Raw genomic sequence first — 24687 nt, 5'->3', positions numbered from 1 at the left:
AAAAAAATTTTATTAGTAATTTTATTTATCATGGAATCCAGTTATTCCATGATTCCAGTTATAAATCCCAATTGGCTTACTGAAAAGGAACTCCAAGTATTCACTGATGCCGAATAAGGTTTATAACAAACAACTAAGTGTATTTTTTCAAAAAAAAAATTAAACAAATCCGCTGTTTTTAAGTGTATTTTCTTGTGGCGTACAAAGTACGCCACGCGTGTAGTTATATTATAACTTGATGCGCGGGTAGTTAAAGGTTAAGGAAAACGTTGAGAAAGTTTCTGGGAAAATTGGACAATCAATAAATAAAAAATGTATTGAAACTTTACAGAAAAATAGTGCTTTAAAATTATTAAAGGAAGAAAACCAAATTCTTTGTCGCGATTTTGATGTTAATACCAATTTAAATGCGGAGATTGTTAGTGTTTTAAAATTTGCACCAATCACATCAGTTGATGTTGAACAAAGCTTTTCAACATACAAATTACTACTAACGGATAGGCGACTTAATTTTAGTATTGAAAGTATTGAAAAACATTTGATTGTGAATTGTTTTTACAAGAAGGAATAAAATGTAGAAACCTAAGTAATAGTAATACATAGGTACTAAATAGGTATACATTGGTATATTTAGAGTAATTTTGTCAATATATTTATGAACTTACCGTTATTTAATGAAACTTTTATACATTTTTAAAATGCATATTTTCTTGTTACTTTAAAATGTTTTTCACATATTCCACACAGTTGGAACATATTTTAAACTTTTAGGGAATATTTTCAACTTATTTTACTCATCTTTCAGGCATATATATGCACATATTTCAATCAAAACAGGAACATATAATCCGGTCTTTATTCATAATCATTCGAAAAAGTGGACTTTAGTAAAAGGAGGCTTTATGTTAAAGTGGACTTTAAAGCGGCTGTTAACGAATTTGATTTCATAATTCGCTTGAAAGGATTCTTTTAGTAAAGTGTGTTTTAATGAAATTTTATACTGTTGGTTAAACTGAATTATGTTATATTTGAACTAAAATGGAAATAATGACATTTGAATGTCATTGAATGTCGTACATTTTGCAAGTTTGTAGGATACTCCTCCTATAATTATTGTTTTTTACTACAAAAAGTTACTTATTATTATTTAATTATTATTACTTATTGTTATTATTATTTCTATATATTTATTATTAATCTACTTTTCTTTTTAATCACCTAATACTTACTTTTTAATTTTATTATTGTATAGGTAATACTATTATTTAATAATTATATACACCTACTATTACTTAATTACTCATCAATAAAAAGTGAAATATCTAAAAAAAATGGACAGATAACGAGATAACAAAAGATTACTTCTACAAACTTTAGCAAAGAGGAGGAACTTCTTGTGTTACAAAAGATAGAAAGTTATAGAAATATAATAAATAAATGTGAAGAATAAAGGAAAGGTCGGTACAATATTTTATTTATTAAAAATCATTTAAATTATCAGTACTAATTACACAAGGGCTCTGAAATTATTGAATTTTTCCCGAGTGACACTTTGACAGTTTTAATTTCACGAGCCGAAGGCGAGTGAAATTATGTGTCACGAGAGCAAAAATTCTATATTAATTTCAGAGGTCGAGTGCAATTTGTTGCGAATATTTCATGAATAAAACTGTTCAAAACCAAAATTTTATTGTAATTTATTTATGTAAGTACCATTAAACACACAGTTTTTATAAATATTTGACGATTGAAAGTCATCACTTTTATAATTTTTAAAACATTAATTGTCATTAATGTCACTGAATGTATTTTTTCGTAGCAACGAAGGGCATCTGACGTAATATACTTAACGACGGGAGATTATCAAAAATTATCGATTTAATTCAGATTTCTGTAGCTTTCTATTGGTCAGAATCTCCTATGAATGAAATAATCCAAATAATTGAGTATCATATACAGGCAAGCTAATGTTCATTTGCATTGCATATTTGCAGAACAGAAGGAAAAAATGATAGAAAGAGAAGAGGCAGAATATAAAAAAATAAAATTATTGGATTTAAAAATAAAACTACCTAATAGGCCTGGATCCCGCGCACCAAAAAAGTTGATTAATAGCAAGCTGAAAATTTGTTAATAGCTTAACGGTGTCTAGTCGACAAACTTTGATATATGGGAACACTGGAACAGGGGAAGTTTTAATTGTGGAACAGTTTAAAAATTTGGAAAGTAAGATTACGAAAATGTCCCATGTATTTTGTCGGACAGAACATCCAATTGATTTGTTACCTTTCCATTAAACTCTCATGTAAAAATTAGACTGCTATTACTAACCAACATGATTCCTGTCATTTGACATGTTCTTCGTGTTCCACTCATTAAGATGCCCAGTTGGTGATAAACACCAGTCTGATTTTTGCATGAGAGTTTAATGAAATGGTAACAAATCAATTGGAAGTTCTGTCCGACACAATACGTGGAACGGTTTCATAGTTTTACGTTCCAAATTTTTAAGCTGTTCCACAATTAAAACTTCCCCCATTCCAGTGTTCCCATACATCAAATATTGTCCGACTAGACACCGTTAAGCTATTAACAAATTTTCAGCTTGCTATTAATCAACTTTTTTTTGGTACGTGGGATCCAGGTCTATAAAAAATGGGATAAACCACAATAAATAAAAAGTTCAATACATTTAATTTGCTTTTATTAATAAATATATTTACAATCTACCAAAGTGTTCATTTATTAACACAGTTATATTGTTTTCTGAAATATTTTCGTTATTTTTATCGGTTGTAATTATTCATTGTTTGCTTCATCTTCAGTTTTATTCACAGGAAAATTGTCATCCGTATCAATGGCAATACTATGAAGCACTTTAGTTGCAACAATTACAGTCATGTTTTCTAATTGTAGTCTCATTCCTAAGCAGAGTATAGAAATTCTTCATTTCCACAACCCATATTGCTGTTCTACTACTTTCCTTGTTTGTCACTGTCACCAACCAATATGTAATGGTCAAATATACCACTTTCAAAATTCAGGGACTTAGGGTCACACAAACATAATTACATTAAACTTCTTATTTTAGATTCACATGAACGTATGTCCACCTGCTTTAGTTCTGATTTGCACATGCATACCTAGGTACATATAACGTTCAGTTACCGTAACTCTAATATTTCTGTAGACGAAAATAAAACAAAATGTAGCTACGTTTGTGTGATTCTAAGCCCCTGAATTATGCTTCAGCCTACTATTATTAAAATTGTCTTATTTGATGGCCACAGTAGGTACAACAATATCTCTAATTTTAAATTTTGCATCACTGACTGGACATTCAATGCAAAAAATGATTTTCTGGACCTGAAAATTTCTGCATCCTGGACACCTGCAGAATCTATTTTAATTAAAGTATAACCCATTGCACTCATTATTCTAGGGAATACAGCAATCTTGTAAAAATCTTCAACAGCTTTCCATCTTTTGATGATTCTTGCAATTGTAAAGGATACTTTTTTATAATTCTACTTGCTGAACCTCTGGACACTGCCGTAAAATCAGCTACATTTAAATGCATACTTCCTGATGCATAAAATCCAACAGAATTTGTTGCATGGGAGTAATGCATCCACCTCTAAAATAAATAAACAGCATGTTTTAAAATTATACATAATTGTGTTTTTAAAGTACAGTTAATTAATCCTAGTAATAATATAATAATTATTATTGACTGTTATGTTAACCTTAAAAGTTAAATACAAAAACAACTGTGTTTTCAACTCAACAAATTATAGGTTATGTACCCTTTAGAGGAGACTTTAGCGACTTAAAGGTCCGAAATCTGCACTTTAAAGTTAAAGAGGGCTTTTGATAAAAAGGGCCCTTTAACTTGATTATGAAATGAAAATCTCAAGTTAAAGGCAACTTTAAATTTAAAGCCTCCTTTAACTTCATTATGAAATCGGCCGTAAGATATCATATTATATGCCAAAAAAATCATAATTTATAAATAATCGACCTGCTTCGAGAGTCGTCTCCAGAAGACGCGTATTCTCGACAAAATTAAGTTATTCCGTAATCTTGACTACATCTGTATTTATACTATGTATATATATTATTATGCTCAGCACCTTATTAGTTCAATTAATTAATTATTTTAATTGCTACTCATGGAAACAAAACCAAAATTTAATAAAACTGTCCAATAAAAATATTCTCAGGGCTAATTTGTGGTTTCTAGTATTTCTCGTTGCTTACTTTATCCAGGACAAAAGAGGGAAAATAAAAAATACTCAAAATCATATAAATTTTATAAATATTATTTAATTATATACTATACCATAAATATGAGATTCAAAATGCATGCTAAAACTTTATTCTGTTGTCAAAATTTCTTATCTAATAAAAATAATCTTTAATTCTACTATCTCCTTTTTCTTTTAACAAATTTTCATTTAAATGATTCAGTAGACTGTTCTTATTATTATAAAAAAAAACAATATTTAATTTACCTTTTAAATAGATTATTTATCTCTTCTATGAATTTATGAATGAATAAATTATGCTGTAAAACTGTTAAATTGACAAAAACAAATATGGTATGTCATATACAACAACTCTCTCCTTTTCACAAATAATCTGACTAACCTTTTCTATCTTCTTAACTTCTTCTCATGGATTGTGTTGTCCTCGGTTCTCCCACACGTGCTCCTCGGATGCTGCTACGGTCTTTCTCCTCCAAACTATTTCACAAACAAAAAAAAAACAGCACTCGCTCGAAATCTCTCCTCTATTTAGTCCCCGACTCGATACAAACAATATCAATCTTTATAATTCCAAGATTTTTTCTCTCAGCTCGATATCTTGTGCAAAATTGATACAGACCGGCTACTCGTTCCAGACAGAAACTGGAATCTATTCGGACACGAAGAAATTGTACTTCTCAACTCGATCACAATTTCGTCTCAACAGGAATCTGCTTAAACGGCCACCAAATTCACCACTTTACACAAAATTACTATTTTTCAAACTGGACTGCTCCCTTCCGATCTTAATTACACAGTAAATCTTTTTCCTTCATCAATCTGAGACTCAACCACTCTGTTCTCCCTCCATCCATCTCTTCGCCAATCACAAGCATTCTCTTTACACATTACATCCCTACTTTAATTTCTTAAGAACAAATAGTGTTGTATACAAATTTTCTGTCTTGTCCAGGAGATTTTCCAGGAGATATTAAAATTAAAATCTTACATTTTAGAAAAACCCTATATTCTAAAACTAAACAAATTGTTTATCGTCGTTTTTTTCTAGGAAACCATTTAGAAACATTCTATTGTCTACTCCAACCGCGAGTACATTCACTTTCTAATCCGACCGTATTTGAGTTCATTGGTTAATTTGTATAAGTCCGTTCGTAGAATCTTTACCACTAAACATTTCCTCTTTCCACGAAACACTGCTTACGGCTAAATCATAGTATTTACAAATTTTGGCTATATACAGGGCGATGAAAATTTACGATCTTGTGGTCTTTGGCATAAAATTAATTCTCTAAATTTTCCGCATAAAAATTATTTAACAATATATACATGTATAATATCAGCTAAATACTATTGTCGTCAGTATACATCAGTTATTATGAGATCGAAATATGACCATTTTCGCATCAGGTGGTTAGAAATGTTGATGTCAAGGTGAAACCTACAATTTTCTCCCTTTAAGTTGAATCTGAAATGAAGAAAATTATAGTTTACGACTACTACAGACAATCAATTTAGTTCAAAAACATTAACGAGGAGTTTAATAATGCAACGAATAATAGAGAGGTAATAGTTTGAGCGTCGTCTTGGACGGATCTATAAAAATAAGCCTTGATTTCTATATCGAATAAATTAGTTTTTGGAAACCTGTCAATACAATATAGTTAAAGAGTGGTTAAACATTGGGTGTGGCGATCTATGTTTTAATTTCTTTATTAAACGCTTTTTTTTACTTCAATAGTTTGCATCAAATCTTTAGACGTTAATTTGACTGACTTTTCTTCAATGCACATGTCTAAAAATTTACAGACATATATATGCATTCGCGGGAACAATACACGAATAGACAATAAAAAAAAATTTATGTTTATTAATTGTTTAAATAAAAAACGATTTTAATGGAAAATGCTGAAAATCTCTTGTTTTTTACAATGTAGAAACTTGAAACTTTTACGGATTGTAGCTAATGATATGAACTATACATAATTTCACTTTTTACGTTTAATTGTTTACGTTATGCTTCATAACTAAACAATAAAATTTTAAATTTTGAACGCTCATATATTTGTTTATATATAAATCGGCGTTTATTCGTGTCAAATTTCAATACGATACGAAACAAAACTTCAACCAAAACTCGAATTAAAAAAATACGTGTTTTTATCGTAGTCTTAGAAAACCACCGGTAGAGACGTTTTGTGCTACAATTAACATTAGAATTCGTTTTCTATTAATTATTATTAATTAATTAAACGCTTTTCTTTAGTTCAATCGTTTGGGTCAAATATTTGGACGTTAATTTGACTGCCATTTCTTCAATTCAAATGACTAAAAATTTGCAGACATGCATTCGCGGGAACAATACACGAATAGTCAATAAAAACATTTTTTGTTTATTAATTGTTTAAATAAAAAAACGATTTTAACGAAAAATGCTTAAATTCTATTGTTTTTTACAATGAATAAACTTGAAACTTTTACAGATTGTAGCTAATTATATGAACTATACATAATTTCACTTTTTACGTTAATTGTTTACGTTATGTTTTATAAATAAACAATAAAGTTTTAAATTTTTTGCCGATTCCGACTACTTTTCATGTTTGTACATCATATGCTTTATACATATTTTAATAAACACGACGATATATTTTAATGTTTGAAAAGTGTAAGACTAAAAAGTAAAAAATAAAAAAATATGAAAAAAATATTTTTAAGAAACGCTTTTCTTTAGTTACGAGTGACTAAAATTAAACATAATATTATAAAAAAAAAATCAACTAAAAAGCAAAAAATAAAATAATTGAAAAAATCTAAAAAATTAGCATTCGTTAAAGAAAAACGTGGTGCGAAAACCGTTTATTCGATAAAGACGCGTCACGCTTTTCTTTGACGAATGTGTTAGTGTAAGATTTTTTAATTTTTTTTTATTTTTTGCTTTTTAGTTGATTTTTTTTATAATATGTTTCATTTTAGTCACTCGTAACTAAAGAAAAGCGTTTCTTAAAAATATTTTTTTCATATTTTTTTTATTTTTTTTTACTATTTATTTTGAAAATAACGACCATTGATTAGCTTTGATTTAATACATTATCGTCACCTTTAGCAAACCTTCTTCTTCCATTTTCTTCCATCTTCCATCTCCTTGTGAAGGCTGTAAATCATCATGGATATGCAGACCTTGTTGACTGCCGCTCTAAGTAGTTCTGCAATACTGCATTCAAACCATTCCCTCAAGTTCTTAAGGCAGGATATGCTTCGTCTTCCTACATTTCGTTTTCCTCGAATTTTGCCTTGCATAATAAGTTGTAAGAATGAGTATTTTTGTCCTTTCATAACATGGCCTAATAAACCGGGAAATATTAACAGAACTTCAACCACAATTTTATGAGTCCTGCCCTTTGCAATACTGGAAGGTTAGAAAAGGTACTTACAATTTATGGAAAAATCCATGGCTTTCCTGTGACATTTTCCTGTGAAAATTAAATTTTCCATGAGGAATAAAATAGGGAGTTGCGATGAATTTCTGAGTCCTGCCATATTCATAGAATGACAGGATACTATCAATTTTATGAAGAAAATTTTTTGGCAGGAGGGTTGCAAAAGGACTAAGGGAGTCTATAGATATACAAACATGTAATGAAAATAATGACATTTTCATAATTTTCTGAGTCCTGCCAACTTAATAAATTAAACATAATTATTTGAAAATGATCGAAAAAAATTTTGGCATGACGTCTCCTAATGTTTAACTGCACTTGTTCCTTGGAAAATTCTGTGGAAAATTTTCACCCTGGTACCGTGATTTTCTGAGGCATAAAATAAATTTTATTATAAAATAAATAATTTAAGTAGACATTATTAAAAATGGCAGTACATTTCGTTACACCTTTTTTACTAGTTAAAAAATGTGTAAAAAAAATTGTGGAGAAATACACGATTTTCTGAGTCATGCCACTTTGCACATATCTCAAGAATGTTAATATAAAGCTATTTACAAAGAGGCCGGACGGTTGTGTAGTTATTTCGTATATAAAAATTTTAAGTCTGTAAAATAATTGCAGGTTGTTATACAAACATATTCATATCACCACAATTTTCTGAGTCATGCCATGTCAAGTATGCTTAAAAAACACTAATCTAAAACCGTTTACAACGTGGCAGGATAACCACAAAGATATTTAATACATAAAAATTAATTTTTATATCGTTAAAACAATCGTACGGTATTAAATATTATTTTCCTGAGTAATGTCTCAGATTTTTACACACCTTTCAAATGTAATACCAAACTGTAACATCTTTATTTTAAGCGATTAGATCATATTTGTTTCTAAGTAAACGTAATAGAAGCAATAGGAAGAAAATCAATAATTTTACAATTAATTGGTTATAGTAGGGATTGTACCTATTATACAGGGTGTCGAGAAACTCTTCTAACAAACGACGCCCGGAGATTCCTCAGATAATTTTAAGAAAATGATCTTGATTAATAGCAAGATGAAAATTTGTTAATAGCTTAACGGTGTCAACTTTGATGTTTGGGGACACTGGAACAGGGGAAGTTTTAATTGTGGAACAGGTTAAAAATTTGGAACGTCGGACTACGAAAACGTTTCATGTATTTTGTCGGACAGAACTTCCAATTGACTTGTTACCATTTCATTAAACTCTCATGCAAAAATCAGACTGGTGTTTATCACCAACTGGGCATTTTAATGAGTGGAACACGAAAAACATGTCAAATGACAAGAATCATATTGGTTAGTAATAGCAGTCTGATTTTTGCATGAGAGTTTAATGAAAGATTAGCAAATCAACTGGATGTTCTGTCGGACAAAATACATGGGACGTTTTGGTAATCCGACGTTCCAAATTTTTAAACTGTTTCACAATTAAAACTTCCCCTGTTCCAGTGTTCCCGTACATCAAAGTTTGTCCGACTAGACACCGTTAAGCTATTAACAAATTTTCAGCTTGCTATTAATCAACTTTTTTTTGGTACGCGGGATCCAGGCCTATACCATAAAGAAACCTAAGTGGAGAATTTTTTTAAATTAATTTTTATAGTTTAGTTTTCCATATTTTGTATTCTCGTTAAACCCCTTGAAAGGCAGTTTATCTCATGTCTATTAAGCTGGAATAGCCATTTCACAAATGAGCCATGAGACTTATCCCATATTTTTTTGCTATTTTATTGCTAATTTATTACGCAAATTAAAAATTTATTGCTTCAACCCCTTCAGAGAAATAGGTGGCTATTCCAGCTTAATAGTAAGCTAGAGTGGCCAACATTCATATTTCCGGAACGAAAGTACATAGAGGGTCACTTCCGGCGGCATATTTTATTGCTAATGAATTGCTAATTTATTACGCAAATTAAAAATTTACTGCTTCAACCCCTTCAGAGAAACAGGTGGCTATTCCAGCACAATATTAAGCTAGAATGGCCAACATTCATATTTCCGGAACGAAAGTAGATAGAGGGTCACTTTCGGCGGCATATTTTATTGCTAATTAATTGCTAATTTATTACGCAAATTAAAAATGTATTGCCTCAACCCCTTCAGAGAAACAGGTGGCTATTGGTGGCTACTCTCCAGAATTTTCTCGGTAACGCAAAATCTATTTTAATCTGTTTCATTACATAATCTTGTATTTTTAACAAATATTATCATTAATATTTACCTACTCAGAACACTCCTTCTTTTAGACACATTTTTCCGAAACATTTATTCAGATAAATGTTGGTTATCTCCTTTATCAGTCACTTAAAACCCATACCTATAATATTTTAGTAAACGAGATAACAGATATCAATTTATATCAGTAGTAATAGTGATGAAGAGTACGACATAGCGTTAAAAGGTGCTGTTATGAAATTTGGTAAGAAAATAAATTTTATAAAAAGAAAAATAATATATTATGTACAATAATTTATTTTAGTCCATTAAAATGTTACATTTTTTAGGCCGTACCTTGCATTTCTTAGAGGAGTCAATTTTATTTCTTTAATGTGTAGGGGGGATCAGTAGAAGCTTAAGTTCAAGTTTTTGGGGTCGCCATCCTTGTCCCCGGTCGCCATCTTGGAAATGGGGTGCAAAGGGGTTTCGCGCTATATCTCGTAAACTACCAACCCTATGGAAAATCTAATTAAACATTAAATGTAGCAAATTAAATTTTCCACAATTTTGTTTCTATTACTTTTTATCGTCAAGTGACCAACAAAAAAGATATAACCAAAAATATGTAAATTTTTTTTAACAAGTTTCTTTTTGGATGTTATAACTTTTTTTCAGTTCATTTTAAAATAAAATAACATTATAGCAATTTTGTAGAGGGTTTTTCAGCGAACAATTTCCACTATAAACTTGTTTAATTCTAATTATTTATATAGGTTTTACAACGCTCCAAACTTGACCAGATTCTCGAATGCTCATAGGGATACAATAAAAAAAAGTTAGGCTTACTTTTCTATCTATATATATTTTTTATTCATACAATTTATTATGATTTTAACATTCCTATGCTATTATTAATCTGTTTTTGACCTTTCTTCCCACTATAAAACTTATAACTCTAAGCATATATAGAAAACGCCCAAGAAGTTGTTTGAGGACAAATTCGCTGCTTCAGAAGAAGAATGACGCAACCGCAAAATGCAAAATTCTTAAGCAGAGCAAAAAAACGATTTTTGATATCAAAATCATAAAGTATGATAAAAATTAGCCATTCACCACACCGTGGTCAGGATCTCGAGATATAAACGTTTTTTGGGGTGTGCCGCTTGTATATGAAGTAACATAACTTTTTTCCTATTATATATTTTGACTTAAAATTTTCCGAAAAACTTCTTCATGAACTATATTTTATTGCTGAGTTGGTTAAAATTATAAACTAAAAAGTTTGTTACTCAACTTTTTTAAGTAAACATGAAACTAACGAAATATGATGACAAAATGTTAATAAATTAACAACTCCTTTTTTAATGTGTTTAAACATTTTGGACAAATTTCATTGTTATCTACATACTTCAAAGATGACACAGTAAAATTTTTAAAAGGAAATATTTACAGCGACCAAAGATACAGCGAGGTAAATTTGAAAAATCATCAAAATTTATTTTTGGCATTTTTGTATAAAATTTATTTTTTTAACATGTTCCACCAACTCTAAATAAAAATAAACTTCATATTCGGATTCAGCGACCTCGAAAACATAAAAATAGACCAACATTGATCATTCACCTTAAATTTGATTTTCGTGGTTGGCATAACGGTTAATGCCGCTCGTCTAATATTATAATATATCTACGAGAATTCGAGAATCTGGTCAAGTTTGGAGCGCTGTAAAACCTAGATAATAAATAAAATTAAACAACTTTATAGTGAAAATTGTTTATTGAAACATTCTCTACAAAATCGCTATGATGATATTTTATTGTGTAATGAACGTATAAAAAGTTATAACCTCCAAAAGGAAATTTCTTACAAAATTTTCTCTTATTTTTGTTTATAACTTTTTGTTGGTCACTTTACGAGAAAAAGTAATAGATATAAAATTGTAGAAAATTTAATTTGCTTCATTTTATGTTAAATTAAATTTTCTGTAGGGTAGCTAGTTTACGAGATATAGCGCGAAAGCCCTTTGCACCTCTTTTTCCAAGATGGCGGCCGGGGGACAAGGGCCTCAACCCCAAAAACTTGAACTTAAGCTTCTACTGAACCCCCCTAGATATTAAAAAAATAAAATTGACTCCTCTAAGAAATGCACACTAAATGTAACATTTCAATGGACTATTTATATTTTATAAAAAATGTTGTGTTTTTTAACCGTATCCATAGGCGTAACCAGGGGGGGTTTGGGGTTGTAACCCCCCCCCATTGGGATGTACTTTGAGCTCTATACGCTTAACACCATAGCCCTCGGAGACCTTCCAGTAGTTGTAACCCCCCCCCTTTCAGGTAGTTGTAACCCCCCCCCTTAGGATCATCCTGGTTACGCCTATGACCGTATCAACACCTAGGGTTACCAGCAGGGTGGTATATTTTTATTTTAGAAAAAGTTTTCTACACGTAACATACCTACATTTTCATAGCAGTTTTGAAAAATACAAATATTTTGTAAAATCTTACGGTTTGTAATCTTCTTCTTCTAGTTTCTAGTGCCTACCCGTTTCGGATGTTGGCGATCATCATGGCAATCTGTACTTTGCACACTGTTGCTCTGAAAATATTTGTAGTTGTTGTGTTGAACCACGTACGCAGTTTTTTTCGGCCAGAAAATCCTTAGCCTTCCTGGTTTACACGTTTGCCTTCTACTTTTCCCTGTAAAATTAGTTCTTCTTCTAGTTCCATGACCGTTATCGATTGATGGATATCATGTTGGCTACCGTATTCGCTATCGTGACTGTTTTGACGGCAGCTCTGAATTTTTCTTACCATTGCCTTAGATTTTTCAGCCATGATGTTTTCCTTCTACCAGGACCACGTTTACCTTGGATCTTTCCCTAAATGATCAGATGTAAAAGATTATATTTTTCTAGTCCAGAGTAATAAGGATTTTCTCGGGACACTCAAAGATCCAGGTAGCTGACTACTTTTTTAGTTATTGTAGACCTATAGGAAGAAAACCTACCTGTTTCCTGCCTAGAGCTAAAAATCGCGATTTTTTCGATTTTTTGCACTCCATTCAAAAGCTAAATAGTTGACATAAAATTACAAAATTCAGGTTTTTAGAGCATTGAAAAACCTTCAAAATGCCGATTTTTGAAAGTTAAAAACTTAATTTGTTGCTACGTAAACTGCAAAATAAGTGAAAATCGTTATTTGTTAATAACTTTTACTAAAACTACCTTAGAACTTTAGTATTTTACCCAAAGTTGGGTATCGACGTCCTTAACAAACCTTCAAAATTAGAGATTGATTCATTAATTAGTTTAAGAGTTATTCTATTTGTTTATCCCAGAGACCTTTATTTTTCAATAAGATAAGACAGAAAATAATGAAGATATGGCAATTCTGATTATGCCAAAGGAAAGTAGAAGAGTGATAGTATCAAAATTTATTAAAAAAAGATAATTAATATAGTCAAAAATCCTAATGCCAAATTTTTGAAATTTTGTAGTTCATAAACATTTAGTATAATATATTATATGTAGTATGTATATTAGTATAATAACTTTAAAAATGTTGTCCGTAGAAACAATCTTTTTCTATATTCGAAAAGATAATATTTTAACACAAATTTTCAAATAAAAAAATTTAGCCTGGGTTCATTTGGGACAAAGTTAGCCACATGTTTTTTTTTAATTCACAGCTAATTTGTTTATAATAATTAAGGAAACTCATTAATGCCATTTTAAAGAATGAGATTTTTATTTTTTCTTAAAAAATTTGCACACACATTGTACCTTTACAGCACCCTCTACGATTTTTCAAAAATGTAGTTCAAACGATTACTAGGGGGAACTTACAAATCCACCGAGTTAAAATACCGAAAAAGCAATTTCAAACGAATATAAGTTTCTGTATCTCCGGATAAACTTAATGGATTTTGATATTTCTTTTTTAATTTGCATGTAATTTCTACGTACATTACAAATATGCAATTTGTTTATAAATTTATTAATTAATAAACAGTCTAATTTGTTTAACCAATTCTTGAAAAAATATTTTTTTACAAAAATTTATTTTTTAATCATAGTATCATTAATGATCATAGAAAAAGTTAAAATACACTTTAATAAATAAATGATTTTTATTAGATAATTATTTATTGAAAATCATTTATTTGTTAAAGTATACCTTAACTTTTTCTATGATTAATAACGATAGTACGATTAAAATCATGGATTTTTGGGAAAAAATTATTTTTTCAAAAATTGTTTAAACAAATTAGACTGTTTATTAATTAATAAATAATGTGTAGACAAATTTCATATTTGTAATGTATAGAAAAATTACATACGAATTAAAAAAGAACGATCAAAATATATTCAGTAGATCCCGAGATATAGAAAATGATAGTAGTTTAATGCCCAGTTGCACCAACAGATCTTAAACTTAAGTCGAGAGTATCATAAGAATTAATATAATATAATTATAATATATTACAATAAGAATACCATAATATAATAATAGATATAATTGATAATAAGGTTAGAATCTAAAATTATGGTGCAACGTAAGTGATACTCAAGGAGGCCCTATCTATAAGTAGGGCTTAGCTAAGCTGGAGCTTAAGATCTGTTGGTGCAACAAGGCATTAAGTTGCCTTTTACTTAGTTTTTGAACTCGTGCATTTGTCGGCTCCCAGCTCCCCCTTCACTTACCACGACTAGTCACCAATTGAACTATATTTTTTAAAATTCGTGTAAAATACCAGCTTTTCTAATATGTAAAATGATTTTTTCTACGGACAATATTTTTAAAGTTATTCTAAATGTTTATAAACTACAAAATTTCACAAATTTGGCATTAGGATTTTTGACTAAAGTTGAGTCCGCGAATCTTTACCCGTACGTCATCACTTAAAGCATACGAAATAAGTCGATGATAAGTCGGAAATTGAAATTTACTAAACACAACAGCAAGTCACTTACTGTCACTTGCTGTTGCGTTTAGTAAATTTCAATTTCCGACTTATCATCGACTCATTTCGTATGCTTTTAATGATGACGCACGGGTAAAGATTCGCGGATTCAACTGTATATTAGATAATTTTTTATCTTTTTTTAGTACATTTTGATATCAGTTTTCTACTTTCATTTGACATACGCAAAATTGCCCTATCTTCATTATTTTCTGTCTTATGTTATTGCAAAATAAAGGTCTCTGGGATAAAGAATTAGAATAACTGTTAAACTAATTAATGTTTCTTAAGTACCCCAATACCCAACTTTGGTTAAAACACTAAAGTTCTATGATAGTTTTAGTAAAAAATATTAACAAATAACGATTTTCACTTATTTTGCAGTTTCCGTAGCAACAAATTAACTTTTTTACTCTCAAAAATTGGTATTTTGAAGGTTTTTCAATGTTCTAAAAAATTAAATTTTGTAATTTTATAGGTAGGAAACTCTAGGCAGGAAACAGGTAGGTTTTCTTCCTATAGGTCTAGAATAACTAAAAAAGTAGTCAGCTACCTGGATCTTTGAGTGTCCTGAACATGGTCTATTTCTAGCTTATTACCCTGGAGTATAAGGACGTCTTCATTTCTAACTCTGTCGACCGTGCTTATTTTTAGGAGTCATCTGTATAGCCACATCTAAATGGCTGTCAAGCGTTTAAACATAGCCTCACTTAGAGTCCACACTTCTACTTCACACAGTATAACATTAAAGATACAGCAATATGTCATTCGAACGCGAAAGTCAATATTAAAATCGTGACTGCAAAGTACGTTTCTTATTTTTACGAAGGCAGCTCGGGCTTGTTCTATTCGGCTTTTAATTTCTACGGTTTCAATACGGTAAAATCAGTGGCAACAGTCTATATCTGTCACTTTTCTTCATAATATGACCGATGTATTCAATTTTGGCTGTTTTTATTGTGTTTTTTTTTGTGTGTGAATTTGATGGCCTTGGCCGAGCCAATTAGCCAGACTTTTGTTATTTTAAAAACAAACCATTTTTTTTTCAATCAGAGGAATTATTTCTGTATTTCTATCTCTAAATACATAACAAACTAACATATATTACAATGATTTTATCTGAATAATACACTGTTTTGGTTGTAAATATTTTTTTACAAATATTTATTTTTTTTTGTATTTTTTATTATATTTTTAATTTCTTTTACTTTATTATTATTATTAATAATAATAATAATAATGACTTTATTGCTTTTTTTCAAAAAAAAAATACAAACTAGACAAACAGTAATAATTATAATAAAGCAAAAGGCGACGTTCGCTCTTAGATGATGTTCCTAGAAACACCAGCTAAGAAGCGCTCTTCCACGTAACCGCAATACAAATAATTACTATTCTAGTGTAACCTAAAGACCTTATTTACATGCTAAAATAAATTTATCGTATATGATAATAACACTAATTATCTATTTTTATTGAATAAATTTTTATTGAATAAACTTTGCAATCATTTAAACGAATGTAGCCAAATTTACTTGTTTATAATCTAAATTTTAATTTTATGCTATTATTAAATAGAGACTTTTTTACGTTGGATTTAAATTGAGAGATGGGTAAAGTTTTGAAATTTTCAGGGATCATATTGTACAGATTAGCAATATTGTAAGAGAAGCAAGATCGAAATAACGAGGTTTTATGTTTCGGTATATTAAGTTTATTTTTGAATCTGACATTAATATTATGAATGTACTTCTGACCTTTTTTTAACTTTTTTATATAAATAATAGGGCTTTTTGGTTAGCATTATTTTATGAAATAATACTGATCCGTGAAGAATACGCCTGTTACTAACATTTAACCATCCTAGATCTGCAAGATGCTTAGAAGTTGGATTTCGACGTCTGATACCACAAATGAAACGGACACACATATTTTGAATTCGTTGCAAACGATTCTGATCTAGTTGTGTTAATGCTGGTCCATATATTACATCACAGTAATTAAACTGTGAAAGCACTAGACTATTGCAGAGCATAATTTTAGTGGTTCTATTAAACATTTGTCTATGTGAGAATAAAAGTTTTAAATTACAAAATGCTTTCTGAATTATTGATGAAATATGATTAGAGAACGTTAGGGAGTCATCTAATATGAGTCCCAGGTTTTTTCACAATTAGATAGAATTAAATTTTCGTTATTGATTTTTAAATGTATTTTATTATTTACTCGATTTTTCTCTATTCTACGTCCAAACAGCATGGCTTTGGATTTTGAGGGATTTATGCCTAAACAGAATTTGTTTGAAATGTCTGAAATAGATTTTAGTTCTTTATTAATTTTAGAACAAGCATTTTCAACTTCTGATTCTTTAAACTCTAAGTACAATTGTGTGTCATCTGCATAATAGTGAGATTTCATATAATTTAAATAAGTTGAGAACTGGGAGGTGTATATCGAAAACAACAAAGGTCCCAATATAGAACCTTGCGGAACTCCTCGTGATAGGTATATTTTATTTGACGACTTTTTATTTAAAAACACGCTTTGAGATCTTTGATCTAAATATGACTTCAACATTTTTTGCGCTTGTTTACTAAAAGACATAAAATTACATAGTGAGAGAAGTAGAGGGTGGTTAATTTTATCAAATGCCTTCGAGTAATCTAATAAAACTAGTATGCACAGGTTGTTGGAGTCAATATAGAGTAAATGTCATCTAAAACTTTAAGAAGTGCGGTAGTGCAGCTATATCCAGGACGGAAACCTGACTAATGTTCTGGTAGGAGGTGAAATTTGGTAATGTGTTGCCTAATTTGTTCATCCATCACTTTTTCTAGGATTTTAGAAAAGGTACATAGAATGCTTATGGGACGCAGCTCATTGTAGTCAACAGGACTATCAGTTTTTGGAAGAGGTATGACTTTCGACTCTTTCCAAACAGAAGGGAAAATAGATTTTTGTAGACAAAAATTAAATATGTGAGTAATAAATGGTAAAATGTAGGGGCAACAATAAAGAATCATAGTGATATTAATGTTATCATGTCCAGAAGCGTTTGATTTTATTGAAAGTATTTTTTCATATACCTTTAACTCATCAATTACTGTAAAACTAAAATTATCAACACCAGGAATTTTAGAAGAAGAATAGTGGTTTAAAACGTCAGCATCAGGAATGTCGTGACCACCAATACCATGAACGAAATAATTATTTATAGAATCCTGATCTTGCAAATGATCAGGAATAAATGACGACGATTTATTATTATTATTATATTGTTTTTTTACTACGCTAAGACATAAACCCGATTCAACATCTCGGAGGTTTACATCTTCTTAGTTCTGTTTTCTTATAAGAACAAAAACAAACAACAATATGATGCAATAAATCGAACCATAAAGAGAATGATTAAAGAGGAAAAAGAAAAACGGCTTTCAGAACAATGCAAGGATATTGAGGAATTTGAGAGAAGATACGATAGTTTCGGCATGCATAAGAAGATCAGGGTACAAAGAAGAAGCCTCATAGTGGAATGGTGAATGATTCAGAAGGCAAGATTATAATAGATTTCAAACAAAAACTCACAAGATGGAAAGAATACGTAAAAGAACTTTTTGACTACGAAAGATAATTAATAACAGTGAAACGAGAAGAAATGAAGGGTTTAAGGATACTTAACCCGCCATTACACGCGCTATGAGGAAATCCCTCACCATATTTGTTTATAACCAATGAAATTGTGTAAACTAATACGATAACCTTAAGCACCTAGGAATGCCTTTAGCATGGTTTATGAGAGGGTATGAAAAAGTTATAGAATATTTCAGGCGGCCAGTGTGCTGTGTGATAGTTGAAAGAAAGACATCCCTCTTCAAGTGAGGGAATTCCTCACTGCGCGTGCAATCACAGTGAAATATCGTTTCTATTATCTCAAAGAAACTTTTAGGTTTTTATTTAATATTTAGGTAGGTTTAATTAAAATATTATTGTTTGGATTAGGTAAGGAACAGTGGCACACCGAGGGGGGGTTTGGGGGTTAAAATCCCACCCAGAGCATATAGAAATATATATAAAAGAAAGTAGGAAAATGTAACTTGTCTTTCAAAAATAATACAAAAACTTTCGGTGCCCGAGCAAACCCCCCTCCCACCCTCCAAAGAGGAAAATTCTATAAAAATGTATACCATTTTTATTCAGTTGCAATGCGAAGGCAAAACAATCTTACTTTTTAACTAGAATACGGAGCGCAGTCCAGTCCTCTGAATCGCGATTTTCGGCTCTTATTGGAGCCTCATCGGAAAGAACGTAGGCACTGTTCTCCATACCCCAATTGACCAGCGTCGAGAGGTTTTCCCACCCATTGCAACTAAATTGAAGGTATTAGGTGACTAGCGTCATCTGGCAATTGAAAGATGAAGTTAGTTTTCAATCCTAATAGCAAAATTAATAATATTAAAAATATTAAAAACATTACTAAAAGATTTTTAAATTGAAAACTTATTGGTACATTTCCCTGGTGACACCTCCAAGGCTTCTACAATTTGCAAGCCAAATGGATGCTGCAGTGAAGACAAAGGGAAGGAATTCTACACTATGCAATTCTAGGAAAATTCTAGGTGCGCCACTGGTTAAGAACCCATTTTTAAATTTACCTATTCTAATTGGGAAATAAGCCACAATTTAACTTGAAAAATTGATTTTATTGACGTTTCGAATTCCACCTCGGACGTCGTTATCAAAATACAAAATATTAATAGTTAATTTCATAAATGCCGCAAAGAAATAGCTTCAGAAAAGTTTTTATTTTAATTTGTATTTTTAGTAAAATGAATTCGCGTAAATAACGTTAATTTCTTCAGTGGCTTGCTGAAATTGAAAATTAAGAAAACTTGCTTTTGATCTATATTATTTTTAATTTGTTGTGTTAAATTAATAAAAAAAAATTGGTTTACAAGACTTTCTATAATATGTGAGTACAACCCATTTTATATTTATACATGTTGACATTCATTCTTCCTCGAAATAAGTCGAATTTATGTAGGTGAGCGCGACGCTCATACGCGTGCAACCACGTCACAATAGAAGACGCGTGTAACGGCGGGTTAAACAAGAACTGGAATATGCTTTAAAAAACACCAAGGATGGTAAGACACCAGGGCCTGATGAAATACCGGTTGAAGTATTAAAACTTATTGGAAGAAGTGATGAACATGATACTCGAGTTATTTAACAACATATATGATACTTCAAATTAAAATCTGGAGTGCGGCAGGGATGTATAATATCCCCCATTCTATTCAATATATATAGTGAACACATTATGCGTCAAGTTTTTGAGGAATGGCAAGGTGGAGCAACGATAGGAGGAAGAAAAATAAAAAAACCTGCGTTATGCTGATGACACTGTTACATTGGCGTCTTCACCAGAAGAACTGGAAGAAATTATGAATAGGCTAGGAACGGTGAGTACAGAATATGGTTTGAAAATAAATATACAGAAAACCAAAGTAATGATCATCGATAGAATCCGAAACAACCAACCGGAGATAAGAGACTTGGCAGGTTACGAAGTGGTCAGACAATTTAATTACTTAGGCTCCGTTATTACTAACAGTGGAGGATGCGAAGACGAGATCCGTAGGCGCATCATAATGGCCAGATCTGCAACAGCCAAACTCACAAAAATATGGAAGAATACTGACATTACAAAAAACACAAAATTACGCCTTGTTCGAGCGTTAATATTTCCTATCGCCACCTACGCTTCAGAGACTTGGACCATCAAAAAAAAGCAGGTGCAAAACGTATAATGGCATTTGAAATGTGGGTCTACCGGAGAATGTTGCGCATACCATGGACCGCACATCGCACAAATAATTCAATATTAGCCGAACTTAACATAAAAACTAGACTCAGCACAACTATCAACCAAAATATACTGAGATATTTTGAACATATAACTAGAAGAAGGGAAGGCATGGAACGAATGATAGTTGAAGGCAACGTAGAGGGCAGAAGATCCAGAGGAAGATCTCGATTACGATGGTCGGACCAAATAAGGGACATGACTGGTTACTCGTTCTCCGAAGCAAAACAACACGCACAGGAGAGAGAGGATTGGATAGAAATAGTCAAACGACTTACATGACGCCACTACATCCTTACGAAGGATAACAGATAGAGGAGGATGATACTGGAATAATACCACAAGACTGGTTAAGGTCCACATTCATTTTATTACCTAAAAAATCAAATGTAAAAGAGTGCTCGGATTACAGAACGATTGCCTTGATGAGTCATATGCTTAAAGTTTTTCTAAAAATCATTCATAATGGAATTTTCCGCAAACTTGAAGAAGATATAAGTGAAACACAAATGGGCTTCAGGAACGGCCTTGGTACGAGGGAAGCGCTCTTTGGTGTGGGCGTACTATTTCAGCGGTGTTCGGATATCAATCAGGATGTATACGCCTGCTTTATAGACTTTGAGAAGGCCTTCGATAGAGTCCGACACGACCGACTGAGACAACTTCTAATCGAAAAGAACATTGATGAAAAAGATATTAGAATAATAACTAATTTGTATTGGAATCAAACAGCACAAGTCAAGGTCGATGATGAAATGACTGAGGAGATCAAAATATGTAGAGGAGTAAGACAGGGGTGTATTCTGTCTCCTCTTTTGTTTAATTTTTATAGCGAAGTCATATTTAAAGAAGCTCTGTCGGAGGTTAGTTGTGGTTTAATGATCAACGGAAATACAATCAATAATGTGAGATACGCTGACGACACTGTGATATTAGCAGACAATTAAGATATTGAGAAAGAAATGAAAAGCGGAATTTACAAAACAGCCATCACTTCAATAATAACATACGCGGCAGAAACACGACCTGATACAGAGAGAACAAATAGAATGCTATAAATACCAGAGATGAAAATCCTTAGAAACATGGGTGGTATAAGATACCTACTATAGGTCAGAGCTAGAAGTACAGATGTACGACGGTTCCTTAATAGGAAGAATGATCAGTGGCAAAACGACGAAAACGATGGAATTCTGGATGCACATTGACTAACATACACTCATATATTCCCAAAAAGGAGGAGAAGAAGAAGAAGAAGAATTTAGAGCCTGTTGCATTATATCAATGAGTATGGGAATAAACCTTCTCTGGGCTAAGATAATCAGGCCATAGCCCAGGACGTGATGCCAATCGTTAGTTAATATAGCTTAAAGCCCATATTATCAAATTCTCCAAGAGAGGGAATAAAACTTCCTCCTGTAGACAGCTTCTGGTTACCTGTGTTGACATTGTATCTCCCAGCAACCCTGCGTGTATCACAGCTCCTTAGCCTGCAGTCTATCCATCCGCAGCTCGTTTCGTCAATTGCTTCGTAGGTGTTGGCGCATTCTTCCTCTACATGAAGAAAGGCACTCAGTATAGCATCTAAACCAGCGGTTCTCAAACTTTTTGAGTCATGTACCATCTACAGTTGGAACGCTAAGTGATTGGAACGCATAACAGGAAAAATATAATGTCCTGGGCTATGCAGATGATTTTGACATTCTGGCACAGGGTAAGTTCAATACAACTGTCAGGGATAACATGCAACAGGCCCTGAACGTAGTATCAAAATGGACAAGTGAGGTAGGATTGTCCGTAAGCCCTCACAAATCCAAAATAGTAGCCTTCACCAGAAGGACAAAATTAGAGGGAATAGGATCTGTGAATCTCATGAGGATTTCCCTAAAGGTGGAGAGGGAGGTTAAATATCTCGGAGTCATAATAGAGTCAGGGCTTACCTGAAATCAACACCTGGAACGAATAACCAAAAGAGCGACGGCCACTTTAATGGTGACCAGACGCACACATGGCAGAACATGGGGACTTAAACCGGACATGATGTATTGGATATTCAACATGATGGTAAAGCCCATAATAACGTATGCAGCATTGGTCTGGTGGCCAAAGGTGCAGCAGAGAAATGCTATAGAGAAGTTAGCAATAACAAGAGCAATGAGAGGCACACCAACTGCAGCAATGGAAGCCTTACTAGACCTTCCTCCCTTACACATCACAGTGAAGGGCGAGGTAAGGATGGGGTTACATAGACTGCAGGGAAATCAAAGCAAAATTGCAGTGGGCAAAGGACACTGCAGCATCAAAGATATATGCGGGGATCCGATATGGGAGATGATAACAGACCATTCTATCCCCAAATATAAAATGGAAATACCTTTCCAGGTGTAAATACACTCCAGAGAGGTATGGGAAGATCCTGGCAGACATCTGAAGTATGAGGGCCACACCTGGTATACAGATGGGTCCAAGACAGAAGATAGTTCGGGATCAGGAGTATATAGTGAGGATAGGAACTATAACGGTTCCATCCCACTAGGAGAATATACCTCTGTATTTCAGGCGGAGGTATATGTAATCCTGCACTGTGCACGGATAAACAGATTGAGGACTTATACTAATAAGAGAATCAATATCTGTTCAGACAGCCAAGCGGCCTTGAGGGCTTTAAAGAACCCAAGGATAACCTCAAGGTTTGTGTGGGAATGCCGCGAAGAACTTGAGGTACTTCCATCCTGGCGGAACATAATGAGGTAAAACTCATTTGGGTGCCTGGACATCAAGGGATCGCTGGTAATGAAAAAGCTGACGAACTTGCTAGACGAGGATCAGCAACAAGATACTTAGGTCCAGAACCGGCACTTGGAGTGCCCAAAAGCACAATCAGAGTCCGATTAAGAGGCTGGATACGAAGAGAGCACAAAGAATACGAGGAATAAATTCCCACGCAAAAGCATGCGAAGAGATTTATACCTCAGACATGCGCAAAAAGAGCTGAAGAACTGTTCAAAATGAACAGGAATCAGCTTAAAATCACTACAGGTTTACTTACTAGGTACTACTATTTTAATTTTTTTGTGTTTTGTGTACCACAATAATGATACGTACCACCAGTGATACATGTACCACAGATTGAGAACCGCTGATCTAAACTCTAGCTCGTTTTTCAGGATGTACTCCACCCTCTAGACGAGATGGTGCTGTACCGTTCTCGTAAGCATAGACTCCCTTAGGCAGGCCGCACATCAAAGAAACATGAAACGTAATTCACGTTTCATGGAAATAAAACACTGCTAAATAAATAAACGTCCGGTCATTTATGAAACTCTCCGAAAATAAAAATGTTTTATGAGCATGAATCACACTCGTTTCATTGGTAGGCGGACTTCAAGATTTGTTTAGCCGTGTTTTATTTTCATGAAACGTGTTTTTCTTTTCATGTTTCATGTTTTACGTTTCATGTTTCGTTGGTGTGCGGCTTGCCTAATGTAGTAAATTTTTAAACAATATATTATCCCTAATATGCCTATCGAGACTTTTTTCTTTTCGTTCGGTTTTGCTAGGCTTGAGTCTAAAAGCAAAGTCCATATTTTTTGTATGTAGTCCATGGTAGATTTTCTAGAGACTATTTGTTGCGAAGGGGGGGGGGTAGTACAAACTCACTACAAGATGTTATTTTTGACTCTTTCCTGTTTCTCTTGTGAGCTGGCCATGGACCTTTTCTAATATTTTAAAAAAAATATAGTCAATAAAATTATAATCAAATTAAAAGTACAGTTTACTTAAATAATTAACAATAAAATTTTTTCCAAGAAATCAATATTTTTTCTACTATTATCATTAATATTAATAATAAACTATCATCGATATCCTTTTAACCAACAAGCAACAGGGAATTTTGTTTAAAAATATTATCTGTTTCAAAACTATTTTGGTATAAGAATCCAATAATTTTATTTTCTAGTA

The 24687-nt window shown here is 32.1% G+C and overlaps 1 protein-coding gene across 1 annotated transcript in view; it reads left to right on the top strand.

The window, feature by feature from the left end:
- The first annotated feature begins 10014 nt into the window (after positions 1 to 10014).
- Positions 10015 to 24687, top strand: part of LOC114327414 (SID1 transmembrane family member 1) — a 53278-nt gene continuing 38605 nt past the window's right edge. Inside the window, exon 1 of the mRNA XM_028276025.2 lies at positions 10015 to 10151. Coding sequence (XP_028131826.1) covers positions 10142 to 10151 — 10 coding nt within the window. The 5' untranslated portion in view covers positions 10015 to 10141. The remainder of the gene's footprint in view (positions 10152 to 24687) is intronic.

This window comes from Diabrotica virgifera, chromosome 2 (assembly GCF_917563875.1).
Source record: "Diabrotica virgifera virgifera chromosome 2, PGI_DIABVI_V3a".
NCBI classification, from domain to species: Eukaryota; Metazoa; Arthropoda; class Insecta; order Coleoptera; family Chrysomelidae; genus Diabrotica; species Diabrotica virgifera.
Note: the sequence above shows the minus strand (reverse complement) of the source record. Positions and strands in the feature narration are given on the sequence as shown.